At 50.1% G+C, this 15,511-nt stretch overlaps 1 protein-coding gene across 1 annotated transcript in view; it reads left to right on the forward strand.

The window, feature by feature from the left end:
* The first annotated feature begins 717 nt into the window (after nt 1–717).
* TNFRSF11A (tumor necrosis factor receptor superfamily, member 11a, NFKB activator) overlaps nt 718–15,511 on the forward strand; it is a 77,015-nt gene continuing 62,221 nt past the window's right edge. The window contains exons 1-2 of the mRNA XM_006892756.1: nt 718–959; nt 4,916–5,051. Of these exons, the coding sequence (XP_006892818.1) occupies nt 718–959; nt 4,916–5,051 (378 nt within the window). The remainder of the gene's footprint in view (nt 960–4,915; nt 5,052–15,511) is intronic.

The following is a 15,511-nucleotide window of genomic DNA, read 5'->3' on the forward strand; positions in this document are numbered from 1 at the left end:
CGTGCTGCTCGCCCCGCTGCAGGTAAGAGGGCGGCCGCGCCCCGCGTCGTTCCCTGGGGACCGGGAGCCCTCGCCGCGCACGCTCTCCCGGTGCCCCCTTCCCGGGCGCTGGTGGCTGAGAGCTCTGGCCCCTCTGCCTCCCAAGAGGTTCAGGCTGGGGACTCGGGGAGTGAACCCTGGGGCGGCCTGTGGCCGCAGGAGCTGGACCGTGGAAAGAGGGGTCCGGCTTATGGAGGGAGTGGGGCGCAGGAGCCCCCGTCCTTGGGCACGGACTCATGCCAGAGCCCCGTCGCTCTCTGGCTTTGGCGATACCCCTTACTCTCCAGACACGTGAGCGCTGGGCTCTGCAGAGAGGAATGGAGGCGGCAGGGGGGCCACGCTGGCCGCGCGTCCTGGTGCGGGCTCCGACCCACCGACCCGAAGGGACGCAGGTAGTGCCCCTAACTCGGCCAACACACCCTCTCTGGTCTCAGTTTCCCTCTCATAGGACTAATTATCTCGTCACTGAGGGGTTTTGAGCTGCAGGGAAACCAAAGTTGAAAGTTGATTCTGAAAAGTTGACAATTTTCAATTAAGTCTCCTCGTTTATCGTCGCTTCTCCCACAATTTGAGGTCCAACCTAGAATAATAGTCCCCTCTCTGAGATCCCTGGACGCTGTCAGGACGAAGTAGGCTTTTCTTTGCAGTGGGAGAAGCAGAGGTGGGTTATGTGGCTTCATGCTCAGTGCCCAGGCAGGGACGGAGGCCAGCGCGCGGCCACCGAGCGCCCGTTTCATCAAGCTGCACCCAGTGCCTAGTGGGAACATCGTGCGCCTGGGCGCGGGTGGGGCCGGCTGCAGCCCCCAGCCCCTGATCCCCACCCGAGAGCGCCCTGCCTCGTCTGCCCGCCAACCGGGTGCACTTGGCCCAGAACCCCACCTGGCGCGCCACCAAGAAATTAAGCCCCCTGCGCTCCAGTGGTAATGCGCGCGCGTGGTGACCCTCCAGGTATCCGAGGCTGGCGATCTGTAGGGGAGGAGACTGCCTGGTCTTCTGAGCTGAGTAGCTGGTGGATTCAGATCACCTGCCTTTTCTATAAAGCTCCTTCGCAGCTTGCGAAGGCTGATAAAACCCCAGCGAGTCTAGAGGCTGGAGGGTGCGGATGCCAGTGTCTTTTCACAGATTTGTTGTCATCCAGCTCTTGAAGAGATTTCCTTAGCAGCCCACTCGGTGCAGTTGCAAAGATAATAATGGCCTCGCAGGACAGAGCCCTGAGGCCCTGCTTGCGCAGTGGTTAAAGCATTTGAACGCTATGCTAAGGGAAAGGTCAGTGGACTGGCCAGCCACTCCATAATGAGGCAGTCTGGTTCAGTAAAGATTATAGCCGGAATGCCCTCTGGGACCACTCAACTCTGACCCCTCTCACCCCCAGACGCCTCCGGCTACTGTGTGGTTTGAGGCCAAGCAGCGGTGTTGGGAACTCAGCGCAACAACCACCACAAAAACCTTTTACATTGGATAGTTCCTCAGGAAAAGTGTGAATGCTTGGTTTCAGATTGACCCTTGGGGAAATTTCGCTCAGCCTCTCTCCAACACTTGGGGAGGAGTTGTGTCGAGGGTGGAAAGGCCAGGGAAGCCGCCCTAGGATTAAAGTCTGGACAGACGTGATAGAATATTGCAGAGGGGAAATGAAGACTTAATCTGTGCTGTTCCCCCCTTCCCCCTAATTTTGTCTCTTAGAATGCCAGGGGAAACATAAAAGTGGGGAAATGAATGGAATTTTTTGCCTTAGACACTTGAGATGCTTAATAAGTACAGCAGGTTGGACAAGGCACTGCCTTGCTTGAACTGAAGGACCAGGCTGTGGAGAAAAGCCAGCCACCTGGGAAGAGCCTGCCTGGCTGTGTGGAATGGGCCTGCATTTCCCACTGGGTTGCTGTGACTCATAGTGGACTTGACGGCGATAAATTACGGTCATTGCAAAAAACTACACTACAGGAGACCCTCCACTGGGTTTCCGAAGCTATAAATCTTTAAGGGAGGGGACTGCCCCCCTTTCTCCCTCATAGTGACTAGTGTATTTGAACTTTCAACTTTTTAGTCAGCAGCCTGACACATTACATACTATGCTACCAGGGTGTACACTGTATGTTGTTGTTGTTGTTGTTATGTGCTGTTGAGTCAAAAGTGATTCATAGCTGGCCCTCCAGTGGGTTTTCAGAGGTGGTAGATCACGTGGGAGGAGATCGTCCATCTTTCCCCGAAGGAGCAACTGGTGGATTCGAAACACATGCTTTTGGGTCGGCAGTGCAGCTACAATAAACTCCCTTATACTATACGTTTGCTGGGAGGGAAAAAAGGCATTCTGCTCTGATATTAACAGCAAAAATATCAGAGCAGGTTTCTTTTTCAGAGAGCTTTCAACAAGTGCTATTTGTTCCTGTTTTGCCACAATGCCTTTTACTGATGTCCACTTTTAATAGCACCTAGACGGGAAACCTCTCCACTGGTCAGCTCCCCCTGGGTGGCACTTAGGTGCTCCTCTGCAGGTGTGAGTTTGCACCTCGCTGCCTAAGTGGGAACCCAGGAATCCTGAAAGGTGGCCCCACCTGCAGTGTTGCTTCAGCTGAGACAGGAGTAAGCATTCTGGGTGCTTAATTCCTGCACATTTGCGAGCCTACTTAATCTCGTGGTTCAAAAATTAGAAACTGCATTGGTGACTGTTTGATTCTCTTAGTGAGCACACACTGGGCATGGCCCGATGACCTTCTTGGAGAGGCTAGTGATTGTGCAAATTGGTGGCAAAAAAGCTTCTAGAAAGTGCTATTGTTGTGAACTGTTGAGTCAGAAGCAACCCATAGCTGACCCTCTGGGGAGTTTTCAGAGGCAGTTAATTGCACAGGAGGAGATGGCCCATCCCTCTTCCACGGAGCAGCTGGTGGATTCGAACTGCCTGCCTTCGGGATGGCAGCACAACTTCTTACCAGCAGGCCACCAGAGCTACCTAGAGAGCACAGTAAAATCTGTGAAAACAGGAAAACTGTGTAAGGCAGAAATCTGTCAGAGAAGGAAAAAGCAAATAATTCCCGTTCAAGAAATACAGCTGGATTTAGTGACTTCTGTATGGTATGAGATAGCTTCAAATGCTACTTTGGAAACATCTCTGCTCCTATCGGTGCACGCCTGGCTTTGTGAGGAAATTCCTTTTCAGACATAGTAAGAGCATTTGCAGGCAGAGGGCTACGTCTTGAGCTTAGAAAGGAAACTTAGAAGCATCCTGCTTCCATCCGGGGAACTGGTTTTGGACAGTCACTTGGATCTGGGTAATCTGAGCCTCGGGGACACTGCTGGTCATCAGGTGGTGCCTGAGTCACAGCAGCCGTCTGACAGAGTGGAGCTCGCTGGCCCAGGGCGTTCCCTCGCCTGTGATCTTAAGCGGTTCATGGTCGGGTCTCACTCCTGCAGGGCTGCTGGCTGCTGAGTGCTTATCTGTTGAGCCACCAGGGCTCCATTGTAAGCTGGTGCTGGTGGAGGAAACTGATGACGATGAAGGCACTGTGTCTCCAGGAGGCCGGGGTCTGGAGGGGAGCAGCCTTAACAATACACAGAGACCATAAGGGACGTACTGGGGCTGGGGGGTCGCACCAGAGTCTAGAGTTGAACAAACAGGAACTTTTGCAGGCAAGGCCTTTGAAAGTGGTCTTTGAAGGGTGGGGAAAAATGAAACTGAGATCCCGTAGGTGAAGCAAGGGAGCTTCCTAGAGAGAGAGAAGCCGGAGCTCTGGTGGTTTAGGGATAAGGAGCTGTGCTGCGAACCCAAAGGTTGAATGGTTTGAATCCACCAGCTGCTCCATAGGAGAAAGATGGGCAGTCCCCCCGAGTGTGATTTACAGACTCTGAAAACCTGCTTGCGGGTCAGCTCCAACTTGATGGCATGTGATACAGCAACAGGGAGGGAGAGGGATGGGTAGACGCTAGTGGTTTGGCCTTAACCTCCCCACCCACGGCTGTCTAGTCTTAACCACCTCACAGTGACAGGACGGGACAGCGCGGAATGGCCCGAGAGGTTCCAAGACGGTCCACCTTTCACCTGGAGCCTGCTTCCAACTGCTGACCCTTTGGTTAACAGCCCAATGCTTAATCCACTACACCACCTGGACCCCACAGCCTGGAGGAATCTTGCTTATAAAAAAAAAAGAAGAAGAAAAGAAAAGCAGCATGGTTTTATGGACTGAATTCAGGAAACACCACTGAAAGGAGCAATAAACATTTACAGTTTAAAGATTACCCTGCTCAGGTCTTTCTGAGGCGGTGAGGCAGGCTGATCTCTGGGACGGCCTGGGGGGCACCGCTGCAAGGAAATCCCCAAAGGTGGTGGGGCGCCCTTGCCCTCCTGCCCCCCCATCCTGGAGGTGAAGCATGGCTGTGGGGGGAGGACCAGGCACTAAGGCATTTCGTGGGCAGCAAATGCTGTGCATGCGCCCCTGTGACTTCCTCCCCCTCCTCCCACAGCAGGGCTGTGCACCAACACCTTCTGTGAGCTGATAAGGAAGCCTTTTGGGTTATCTACAGAAACCCTTACCCTGGGAAGGCTGAAACAATGAAGAGGTATCTGCAAAGGTCATAAATCAGGGTTTTATGAGGCCTTGGAAAGGGGACTTTCCATCCAGGCCCCCTGCCGAGTGTTGTCCCAGAGCCCCAGGCGGCCTGTGATCCATCCTGCGTGTTAGTGGCCCGTGGGAAAGGTGTCCTGGTCACCCTGGGTGATGGAGGCGCAAGGATGACCCCTGACCCCGAGGAGGGACGCACAGGAGGGTGGGGGGCCCGACACTCCCGCCTGCCCCCTCTGCCCTTCCGGCTGGGACCCTGTCTGCCAGTGGCTTCCCCTCCAGGCACCTGCGCTTTCTCTCCTTAAGCTTCTCCTGCATCACACCAGGGCCTTTGCAGAGTCTGCACTTGGAGAAGCACAGCTTAGAGCCGCAGCCTCCTTCGAGGCGGAGGAGGAGGATGAGCCGGGTCAGCCCGCGAGCCTCTGCCTCTGCGGTGGTGCCAGCGCACTGGGTTTGCGCCGAGTGGGTGGCGGAGCGCGTCTGCCCTGATTCAGGGCGCCCTGCGCTCTTCCTGCCGTGCACCTCCCCACCACCGCTGACTTCCCCTCTCTGCAGCGCCCATCACAGGCTGGGAGTGCTGTTCTCACGGCAGCAGCTTCCAACTACAAGGTGCTCCCCAGAAACAGCCCGAAAAAATGAGTCAGCAGTTTGCAGCTGGCTTTTCCGGCCAGTGGTGGTAGTGGCCCTCCATCAGCTCTGCCTGGTCCAGGCCAGGGCGCAGCACTAGCTACCGAGAATGGTAACGGAATGTGAATTAAAGGTGAGCATTTACATGTTCAGCACCTGTGTGCCCGGCTGAGGAGGGTGACAGGGCCCACCGCCTAGACTCGCATGGACAGGTCAGCCTAGGCAGGATCACTGCGCTTCCAATGGTGTTCTCACAGCGTGCTGGGCATGCAGGACGAAGAGGGCTGTCTCCCAGGAAGCGTCAGGAAGCCGGTTCGTCTTTTCTTTGCCCGCGTATCTGAATGAGCAACAAGGAGCGCCTGGAGAGGCAGGTGGCTGTGCTGTGTGGCCGGGGCAGCAGAAGGCGTTGCCTTTTCCAGGGAACTCTAAAAAGGATGGACACTGGTGGCCTAGTGGTAAGGAACTGTGCTGCCGACCCAAAGGCAGGTGGTTCAAATAAATCCACCAGGAGGAAAATGCGCAGTCTCTTCCTGTGCCATTTACTGCCTCTGAAAACATGCTGGAGGGTCAGCTATGAGTGGATTCTGACTCGACAGAACACAACAACAATAAGAGTATAGGAAAGAAGGAGCTTAGTAACACTAAGGTAGGTGCTCATCCCTAACTGAAAGGTTGATGGTTCTAATCCATCCGCAGCTGGTACACTCCTCTCATGAAGTTTCCCACATAGGAAACCTCTTCACGTGGGGTTCCTGTGAGTCAGAAGGGCTAGACTTAAACCGAGTAAGAACCCCAGACATGTTGGTGACAGGAAGGGGGAGACCAGCACCCAACACAAGCACAGCTGAGTTTTCTGTTGCTGCGTTGTGAGTGAGCTGAGGGAACATGGTCAGAGTTAACGGGTCTGGGGAAGGACATCAGGGTGGGGACAAGGGGCTGTCCAGGAGGCCATGCATGACCTTGGTTCAAAGAAGAGGTCATGAAGGCTGGAGTCAGATCTGCACAGCAGGGCTGTACCAGGTGTTGAAGACAAAGGATGTGGCTGGTGACCAAAAAAAAAAAAAAGGATGTGGTACATGTCAGGAGAAATTAGCTGACCATCGGGTTACATTTGTCACAGTTGACTAAGAGATTTCTGCTGAGGTCTAACTCCGAATGCTGGTCAGGTTCAAGTGCACAAGGACTTTTCTCCAAGCAGAGAAGAAGGAAGGAGGAAGCTTAGCTGTTGAATGGCAGCTTCTCTGTGCTCTTTCATGGGGAGAAGCCAGTGTCCCTCCAGCCACTGGGCACTGGGATGAGCAGGAAATGTGTGTGCTCTGGAATCTCGTGTTATTTCCTGGGGCAGAGGCAGCTGGGAACCGGAAGTGGAGGAGAGCAGTGGACTTCTAGCACTCATCCCTCCGGAGAAGCTGCCAGTGACCCGCAGGTGGTACCTGACCTGGGCCTGGAAGAGCCATTACACTGGAATCTACTCCCAGCCTGGAGGAGGGAGGGAGGGAGAGAGAGAGAGAGAAAGATGTCTTAGCGTTCAGTGACGGTCTATTCCTTACCCTCTGCTGAAAGGGCCACAAATGGGCGCCTTTCCCAGACAGATTGGTTTCTCATAGGTATTGTCTTGTCCTGTTGAGTCAGCTCGAACCCAGACTCTGTGTATAACAGACTGAAGCAGTGCTTTCCTCCGAGTCTGTTGTGCTGACGCCCATTGTTGCAGCCGTTGTCAGTCCATCTTGTTGAATGTCTTCCTTTTTTTCATTGACACTTTGCTAAGCGCAAACTGGTCCCTCTTGAAAACATGCCCAAGTACGTGAGCCAAAGTCTCATGATTCTCACTTCTTAGGAACATCTGGCTATACTCCTTCCAAGACTGAACGGTCTTCAGTATTTGTGTATTCAGTATTTGTTGCCAACACCACAGTTCAAAGACATCAGTTCCTTTTTGGTCTTTCATATCCACTCTCCAACTTTCTTGTGCATATGCAGGAATTAGGAATACTGTAGCATGGGTCAGGCAAACCTTAGTCTTTAAACTGGCATCATTGCTCTTTGCATTTTAAAGATGTCCTTGGCAGCAAATTTGCCCAATGCAAATTTGATATCTTTACTGCTGCTTCCATGGATATTAATTGTGGGCCCCAGGAAAAGGAAATCCTTGACAGCTTCAATCTTTTATCCATTTATCATGATGTTGTTTCTTGGTCCAGGTGTGAAAATTTTTATTTTCTTGATGTGATGGAGTGTAATAATCCATTCCAAAAACTATAGTTTCTAAGATTCATCAGTAAATGCTCCAAGTGGTCTTCATTTTTTGCATGCACTGTTGGTCATCTGCATGTCACAGGTTGTACATAGATCAAAAGTCAGATATTTCAAAGGAACAAGAGATACCGTATGGTTTAAAATCAGGAAAATTATGCAACAAGGTTGTGTCCTTTTGTGATACTTAGTACACTGAGAAGATAAGAAACTAGACTACGTAAAGATAAGAGAGACGTCAGAATTGGAGGAAGACTCATTTACAGCCTGTGGTATACAGATGACACAGCCTTGTTTGCTAGAAGTGGGAAGGATTTGAAACAGACTGATGAAATTGAGAACGACTACAGCCTTCAGTGTGGGTTGCATATCTCATAAAACAAAAACCCTTACAATTGGGTCAGTAAGCAAAATACTGATAAGTCGAACCAGTAAATTAAGCAACATATTGCATTGTGCAAAGCAAATGAGAAAGATCCCTTTAAAGTGTTCCAAAGCAAAGATGTCACTTTGAGGACAAATGTTTGTGCCTAACCCAAATCAAACCCAAACCATGGAGTTTTTAATCACCTCGTGTGCATGTGAAAGCTGGCCAGTGAATAAGGAAAAACAAGGAGTAACTGATGCCCTTTAACTGTGATATTGACAGAGACTATGGAGTGTACCGTGGACTAGCAGAACAGGGAGCTCTGGTGAGGAGTTGTGCTGCCACCCTAAAGGCTCGCAGTTCGAATCCACCAGCTGCCCTGTGGCAATCTCTTGGGCAATTTCCTTCCCCTGAAAAGCTGCCAGAGGTTCAGCTATGAGTCGTTTCTGACTGGATGGTACACAACAGCAATAACAGCAGCAGCAGAACAAATAAATCTGTCTTGAAGAAGGACAGCCTGGATGCTCCTTGGGGGTGAAGGTGGCATGAATCGGCTTCATGTCCTAGACGCAGGTTGCCCAGAGGGACCAGACAATCCTCAAAGAAATAGATCCATGCGGTGCTCACTGCAGTGCGCTCAAAGGGTTGTGAAGTCAGCACACGGCAAACCAGGGTTTTGTTCTGTTGTGCATAGATCTCGGTGAAACAGAACTGACTCGTTGTACCTAATCGCGACAATCACAGAGACTTTCTGTCAATCCTGCCATGTTCACATGGCAGAGATAATCCATTCCCAAGTGAGATTATGAGCACAGGCCCAGAGTTTAGGATTCACAGCACATTTTTTTTAAACAATTTGAGTTAATACTAAACTATAAACCAGAAATTGATGCACGCCAGGTAATCTGCTTGAGCGACTGTGAAGATGGAACAGGAATCTTAACCTCTGGGTGTGGTTGCTCGGACTGTGGGGTCCATTCTGACCCCTGGGGACCTTCTGTCAGGTTCATGAGCCTGTAAGTCTTGTTGGGAGGAGACTTGTTTGCGGGGAGCAGAGGTCGGATTCAATCCACTAGCCTTCTGCTTAGCGGTGCAACACATAACGCATGAAACCACCAGAGCTCCTTGTTTGTTAAAGGGATACAGCCCATTGCTTGCCTGTTTCCAAGATCATAGTTCATTTTATTATCTTTCTGGTCGAGGGGAGGGCTGGGTTACCTGTGTTTCTGGTAATCTCCTTCCAGAAAAACAAAACAAAACAAAACAAAACAAAACCAGAAAGGGAGAGGAGGCTCACCTAAAATTTTTGTTTCAGGTACAGCAGTCAGATTCAGACTTAGAGACTTTTAGAGACCACTCGCCACCACATGTAACCCACAGGGCATCTAGAGAACATAGTGGAGGGGCAGGCACACCTTCCTGTTTCTGTCAGGGAGGATTAAACCTTTTTATTACAAAGACACGCAGCTTTGGAAACCCATTGGGGGGTTGCTGTTGTTGTTAGGGGCTGTTGAGTCGAGTACGACTCATAGCAACCTGAAGAACAACAGATCTGAACCCTGTCCTCTCCTGTGCCATCCTCAACCATCTCTGACACACTCATTCCCATTGCTGCAATCACTGTGTCAATCCATCTTATTGAAGGTCTTCCTCTGTTTCACAGTCCCTCAATGTTCCCAAGTTTGATGTCCTTCTCCAATGAATAGCCTCTCCTAGCAGCAGGCCTGAAGTATGTGAGAAGAAGCTTTATCATCTTTGCCTCCAAAGAACACTCTGGCTTCACCTTGTCCAATATGTGTGTATTCTTTGGGTAGCCCATTGGATAGTCAGTACTTTTTCTCTAACAGCACAGTTCAAAGGCATCAATTCTTCTTCTATCATCCTTATTAATTGTCCAGCTCTCAGCAGCATAGAAAGTGATAGAAAAGATCCTGCAGAAAAGATGTGAATCAGGTGCACATTAGTCCCCAAACTGACATCATTGGAGGATTGAGTCAAACCCACTTGACAGCTGTGAGTTTGATTTTTGTTCCTGTTGTCATTTCAGTGTGTAAGGAGCTGGTTTAACCAGAAGGCTGGCTGTTCAAATCCACTATGAGCCCCTCAAGTAAAAAGAGTGACAGTCTGTCCTCATTGGCCATCCATTGCTTTTGAACCGATTCCAACTCACAGGGACCCTACAGGACAGTGTTGCTCAATCATTACTGCTGAACCCCCGTTGGGTTTCCGAGGCTCTAAATCACATGGAGGAGATTTTCTCCCTTGGAGGTGCTGGTGCATTCAAACAACCACCAGAGAGAGGCAGCCTTTGGGTTGGCTGTGTAATGCCCTATGGACAAGGCCACTAGGGAGGGAAGAGATGGTCCATGCTGGCAGCGAGAGTAGGTTGTTGCAGCCAGATGGCTCGTAGGGGACTCTTTGCTTATGGACCCAGACACTCAGTTTCCATGTTGAACAGAGGATCTTCAGCAGAACGAACATGCTTGCTCCCTCAGCATACTGCTTTGATAGGAATGGGCAAATCGAAGTTGACCATTTCAAAAGGGGGATGTGAGGTCATGAGGCACGACCTAGCTGGCTCACACACTCTCACGAAGCTAGTTAATAGTAAAATGATTGTGTTCCTGTTGTTGCTGTTTACCGAGTTGGAACCGACCCATAGCTGACCCTCCGGTGGGTTTTCAGAGGCAGTTAATCACACAAGAGGAGATTGCCCATCTTTCTTCCAGAAGCAGCTGAGGGATTCAAACCGAGTGCTTTCAGGATTGCAGCGCAGCTTCTTGCCACTAAGCCACCAGGTGATTGTAAGGGGAAAAAACTCCCACAATATAAATGAACAAAATAGAATGTAAAGTCAAGGCCATATAAAACATAATGTCCATGCATCAAATGTGATGTATATGAAAGATAAAAATATTAATGTTTTAAAAATGATTCTGCCCTACAGTGGCCTGTGGGGTGGTTGTATTCTGTCCCTCAGGGTCTCTGTGAGTCAGAATCAACCTGACAGCATCACCCAACAACCACATTTCTGTCTGTGATTGTCATTTCGACACCCAGGTCTTCCTCAGCGGTGCCACTCAGAGAAGCAGTATTTACCTTGGACTCTCCCTTTGTTTCTGCACATTTTCCCTGTGGAGTGGATGGCTTTTGCCCGAGAAGAGGTTCCCCCATGCTGTGCTCCCAGCTCCCCCTCCCCCGCTGCCCCCACTAGAAAATTCCCAGCCCCGCAGGGGTGCTGGCGTCCAGCTCAGCCCGAGGGAATGCGTGGTGGGCAGTGTCGGGGGCAGGAAGGACAGCCTGCACAAACGACCTTTTCCGTTGTCAGAGTAATAATAACTCAGTACATTTCCTGTTGAGTGTTGCGAGTACGAGAGCCACTTCCTCAAGGGGCCAGAAAATGGAAGACTTTCCATTAAAAATGGGGAAGAAAAACTCTTCTGTAGCTTTTGGTGACTGTTGAGGGCGAAGCGTGCCAGTGGGATGGCGGATGTGTGGTATCACGCAGGCGGTCAGCGCCTCAGGGGTTGTGACTTCTCAGCACGTCCTCCCACCTGGAGAGGGACCAAAGTCTCCAATTTACAAAGTATGCATGTGTTTTGCTAATGGAGTTGGCAGTTTAAGCGTGCTTAGTAACATAAGAAGGAGTGCTGGTGGCTTAGTGGAAAAAAATTGTGCTGCCAACCCGAAGGCACACGGTTCAAATCCAGGAGCTGCTCGGCAGGAGCGAGAGGAGCAGCTTCCTCCCGTGCAGTTTACTGTCTCTGCAAACCGGCTGGAGGGTCAGTGATGAGTCAGTTCCAGCTCCACAGCCAGCAGTGAGTGAGCAAATGACCCTGGCCTGAGGGTCCCTGTGATTTGAGAATGGCTTGACATCTGTAAGCAATTGATGGGGACAGACTACCAGTCTTTTTTACCCGAGAGGTTGCTCATAGGTGTGAACAATCAATCTTGGTTAAACCAGGGCTCCTTACACATTGATTAACAACATCCAAGAATAGAAACCGAGCTCAGGGCTGGCCAAGTGGCTTGGGCTCATGGCGACCCACCATTGGGTTTCGAAGTCCCATGGGAGGGTCAGCAGTGGCTCGGTTCTGACTCAACAAGAGTGTCATGTCTAAAGGAGACTTTCAAGGTTTCGGAGGGGGCCGCCCTCTCCCTTCTCTTCCAGGAGCTCGGGTGGGGGGGGGAGGGTATAGTGTGTTACATGTTGTGCTCGCAACCAGAAGGTCAGGAGTTTGAATCCACCAGCTGTCTTGTAGAAGAGCGAAGTGCTATCTTCTCCTATAATGATTCAGGACATTGGAAACCCTATAGAGAGTTGCTTTGAGTTGAAGCCCGCTGGTTCGGAGGTTTTGGTTTGGTTTTCTCTCACCTTTATACTCAAGATATTAAAAAAGCAAGAGGCCACCCAGAATGTCCATTGTAACTTAAAATAATTTCCAGTTTTGTTTTCTGACTTTCTTTTTTTAAAAAAACTTATTATGTGTGTGTGTGTGTGTGTGTGTGTGTGTGTGTGTGTGTGCGCGCGCGCGTGCGCGCGCGCGCACCATCAAATCAGATCTGACTGGTACAGGAGGAGATTTCTACTCCTTCTCCAGCAGAACATCTGGTGGATTTGAACTGTGCACCTCTGGGATTGCAGTGCAGCTTCTTGCCACGAGGCCACCAGATCTCCTGTTTTCTGACTTTCATTCCATCCCGACCCCCTCGCATTGCTCTTCCTGCTTGCTCTCGGTGACTCCTGTCTCCGTTCATTTTTCTTTTTTTACCCTTTCTGTCTCCTGAATTAATCCCTGGGCAAATCTGCTCCATTTAAAAGTTTAGTGCAGATTACACGCCTTGACCTTGATAACCTGCTTTATTGTTTACCACCCCTAAAGTTAGAATTTCGTCTCCTTCGCTTAAGGCATGTTATCAAGAAGAACTAGTCCCTGGGGCAGGTAAAGTTGGGGGCCAGTGAAAACAAGGGCACCCTCAGTGAGAGGGAATTTACATTGCTGCAGGGGTGGGCTGAGAGGTGGCAGGGTTAGGGTTAGGCACAGGACAGAAGTGAACAGGGTTTTGTTCTGTTACACACAGAGCTGCAGGGAGCCCAGGCTGACAAAAGGACAGGACAGCATCAGGAAGAAACCCTGCGGTGCAGACGGTTAATGCTGTGGACCCCATGGTTTAAGTTCACCAGAGACAACTGGACGAAGGACCTGGTGACCTGTGAAAAAGCAGCCATTAGAAACCCCACGGGGCGCAGTTCTGTTCTGACTAGCATGGGCGTCCGCGTATCACCGTGGACTCAGGCAGCTGATTTGAGGTTTTGGGGTTTGGGAAGGTCAGGACAATCTCTGTGGCAAACCTGGTCCCACATGGTGCAGTTGGACCCATTTCCTCATCGGCTTTTTAGCAAGGGGTGAATGTTGGCTGGAGAGTGACTTTATTTCAATGTTTCTGTTGCTGAAGAGTATTAGCTCACTGCTTCCCCTTCTCTGGGTTATTCATTCCAGTTCCTTTAACCTCTTTGTAGGCTTTTCCCCTTTGATAAATGCTTATTTTGCACTTACTGTTAAGCATCACATTTTGGAGGTCTTGATGTGAACCTGTGGCCTCGAGGAGCCTGTCATCTGGTAGGCACGAGGCCACTCTCCCCCTGTCCTCTGTGAAATTGTGTTGTTGTGTGCAGTCGAGTCAGAACTGGCTCAGAGCTGACCCTTCCGCCGGTTTTCTGAGGTGATAAATCACAGAGGAGGAGATTGCCTATCCTTCTGCTGCAGAGGAGCTGGTGGATTTGAACCTCATACCTTTGAGTTGGCAGTGCACTTCCTTACCTCTAAGTCATCAGAGCTCCCTGCAGTTGTGTTTGGGTGCCACTGACAGGCTGGGTGCCGCAGGGACATGGAGCGGGAAAGGTGTTTAGTTTTGAGAGTCACAGAGGATAAGAAGGAGTAAGCCTAGGACACAGGGATAAGCAGAAGTGGACATGAGGTGGTCAGGTTCCGGAACTGGAGCCCGTTGGCTCCCAGTACTGTGGGGTCTGAATCATGAAGGGTGGGAGATAAGCCTACACACCAAGGTTCTTGCATGTGGCCCCAGCATCAGTGTCTCCTGGGACCATGTTGGTCAGATGCTTGCCAGACCCACCAAAGTCGCAAAGTGGAGCAGCCCCAACTTCTCCAGGGACACGGACACATGTCAACGTTTGCAAGCCCAGGGAGTCTGTTAAATGGCTTTGAGCTCGGCTCTAACCTGATAATCTGATGTAACTACTCACTGCTATCCAGGTGACTCTGACTCAGGACCCCTCGAGGACAGAGTAGAACTGTCCCATAAGGTTTCCAAGGCTGTAACTTTTAAAACTGTGATTTAAATATATGTTTACAAAGCAAAGTTGTTGGTTCCCCCCCCTTCTAGTCTTACATTTTGTTTTTTCTTTCATTCTTACGATTTATACAAGATAAGAATGACATTCACATACTCTGGGCATGTTGCTAGGAGAGGTTAAAAAAAAAAGGGTGACTCTGGAGGACATCATGTTGAGTGAAATTTTGCACAGTGCCATTGTTGTAAAACAGGACTGACATCACGGTTGAGGGAAAACTGAGAAGGATGGGATCAATAATGTATACTGCATTGAAACAGATGAGAACTGTTTAAAACGGATATATGATTAGGTATTATTGCCATGACAGGAGTCCACAATGAAGGCTGCACAGTGGAGTACAGTTGGGGAGGAGAGAATGAAAGAATTTTTCTTTTACTTTTCAAAGAGAAGAGGGAATTGGTGAAGAGGGGTGGGCAGGGAGAAAAGTGCAACAGTGAATGAATGGCAATCTATAGTCTCCGTAAACATTTATTAAAATTAATAAAAAACAAAAAAAATTTCAAAAATTAGCCATTATAAAACCTTGTAAGTACAAGTTTGTGCTGACACATTTGGGTTGCCTTGAGTTGGTGTCAAGTTCATGGCAACTTTTAAAAGATTTATCATTAAAAAAAACCCACCCCACAAACCCCCGCCCCCCCGGAAGACTTATCCTAATAGCAGTGAATTTGGAGGCCCCCTCTTTGATCCTGTAGGGAGCTCTGGTAGGGCAGTCCCCAGGGCGCTGCACTGCCATTAACCCTAAGGTGGCACCTCTCTGGAGGTGTGAATCCCACCAGCAGCTCCAAGGAGGAAGAGGGACAGTCTTCTGTGCAATCTGCCATGGGAGTTCTTTGACCCAAAAGAAGCCTGGTGACAGGTAGTCAGACACTTAGCTGCTAAGTGAACCGGTCAGGGTTTGAACTCACCAGCGGCTCCATGCAGAAAGACAAGGTGTTGTGCTCCTGAAGCCTGCAGCCTTGGGACCCTGCGGGACAGCTCTGCCCCCTCCTGCAGGGTCTCTGTGAATCAGAGTGGCCTTGGTGGTGGTAGGGTTTTGTTCAACCCAAGAGACTTCTTTTGAGGTCAAATATATATAACAAAATTTGCTATTTTAACCATTTCCAAGAATACTTAAGTAACTTTATTGCATTCACAGTGATGTGCAGACATCACTATTTCCAAACTTCTCATCACCCCAAATAGAGTCTGTCCCATGGAACAACCCCCCTCCCTTCCTCCACCCCCAGAACTTCCTGTCCCAGTGTTTGGGCCCCTGTTGGGATGCGCCTCTGTGTGGCACACATTTCAGTGTTTCCA

The sequence above is a fragment of the Elephantulus edwardii genome, unplaced genomic scaffold (assembly GCF_000299155.1).
Source record: "Elephantulus edwardii isolate Elephantulus edwardi_28Jun2011 unplaced genomic scaffold, EleEdw1.0 scaffold00118, whole genome shotgun sequence".
NCBI lineage: Eukaryota > Metazoa > Chordata > Mammalia > Macroscelidea > Macroscelididae > Elephantulus > Elephantulus edwardii.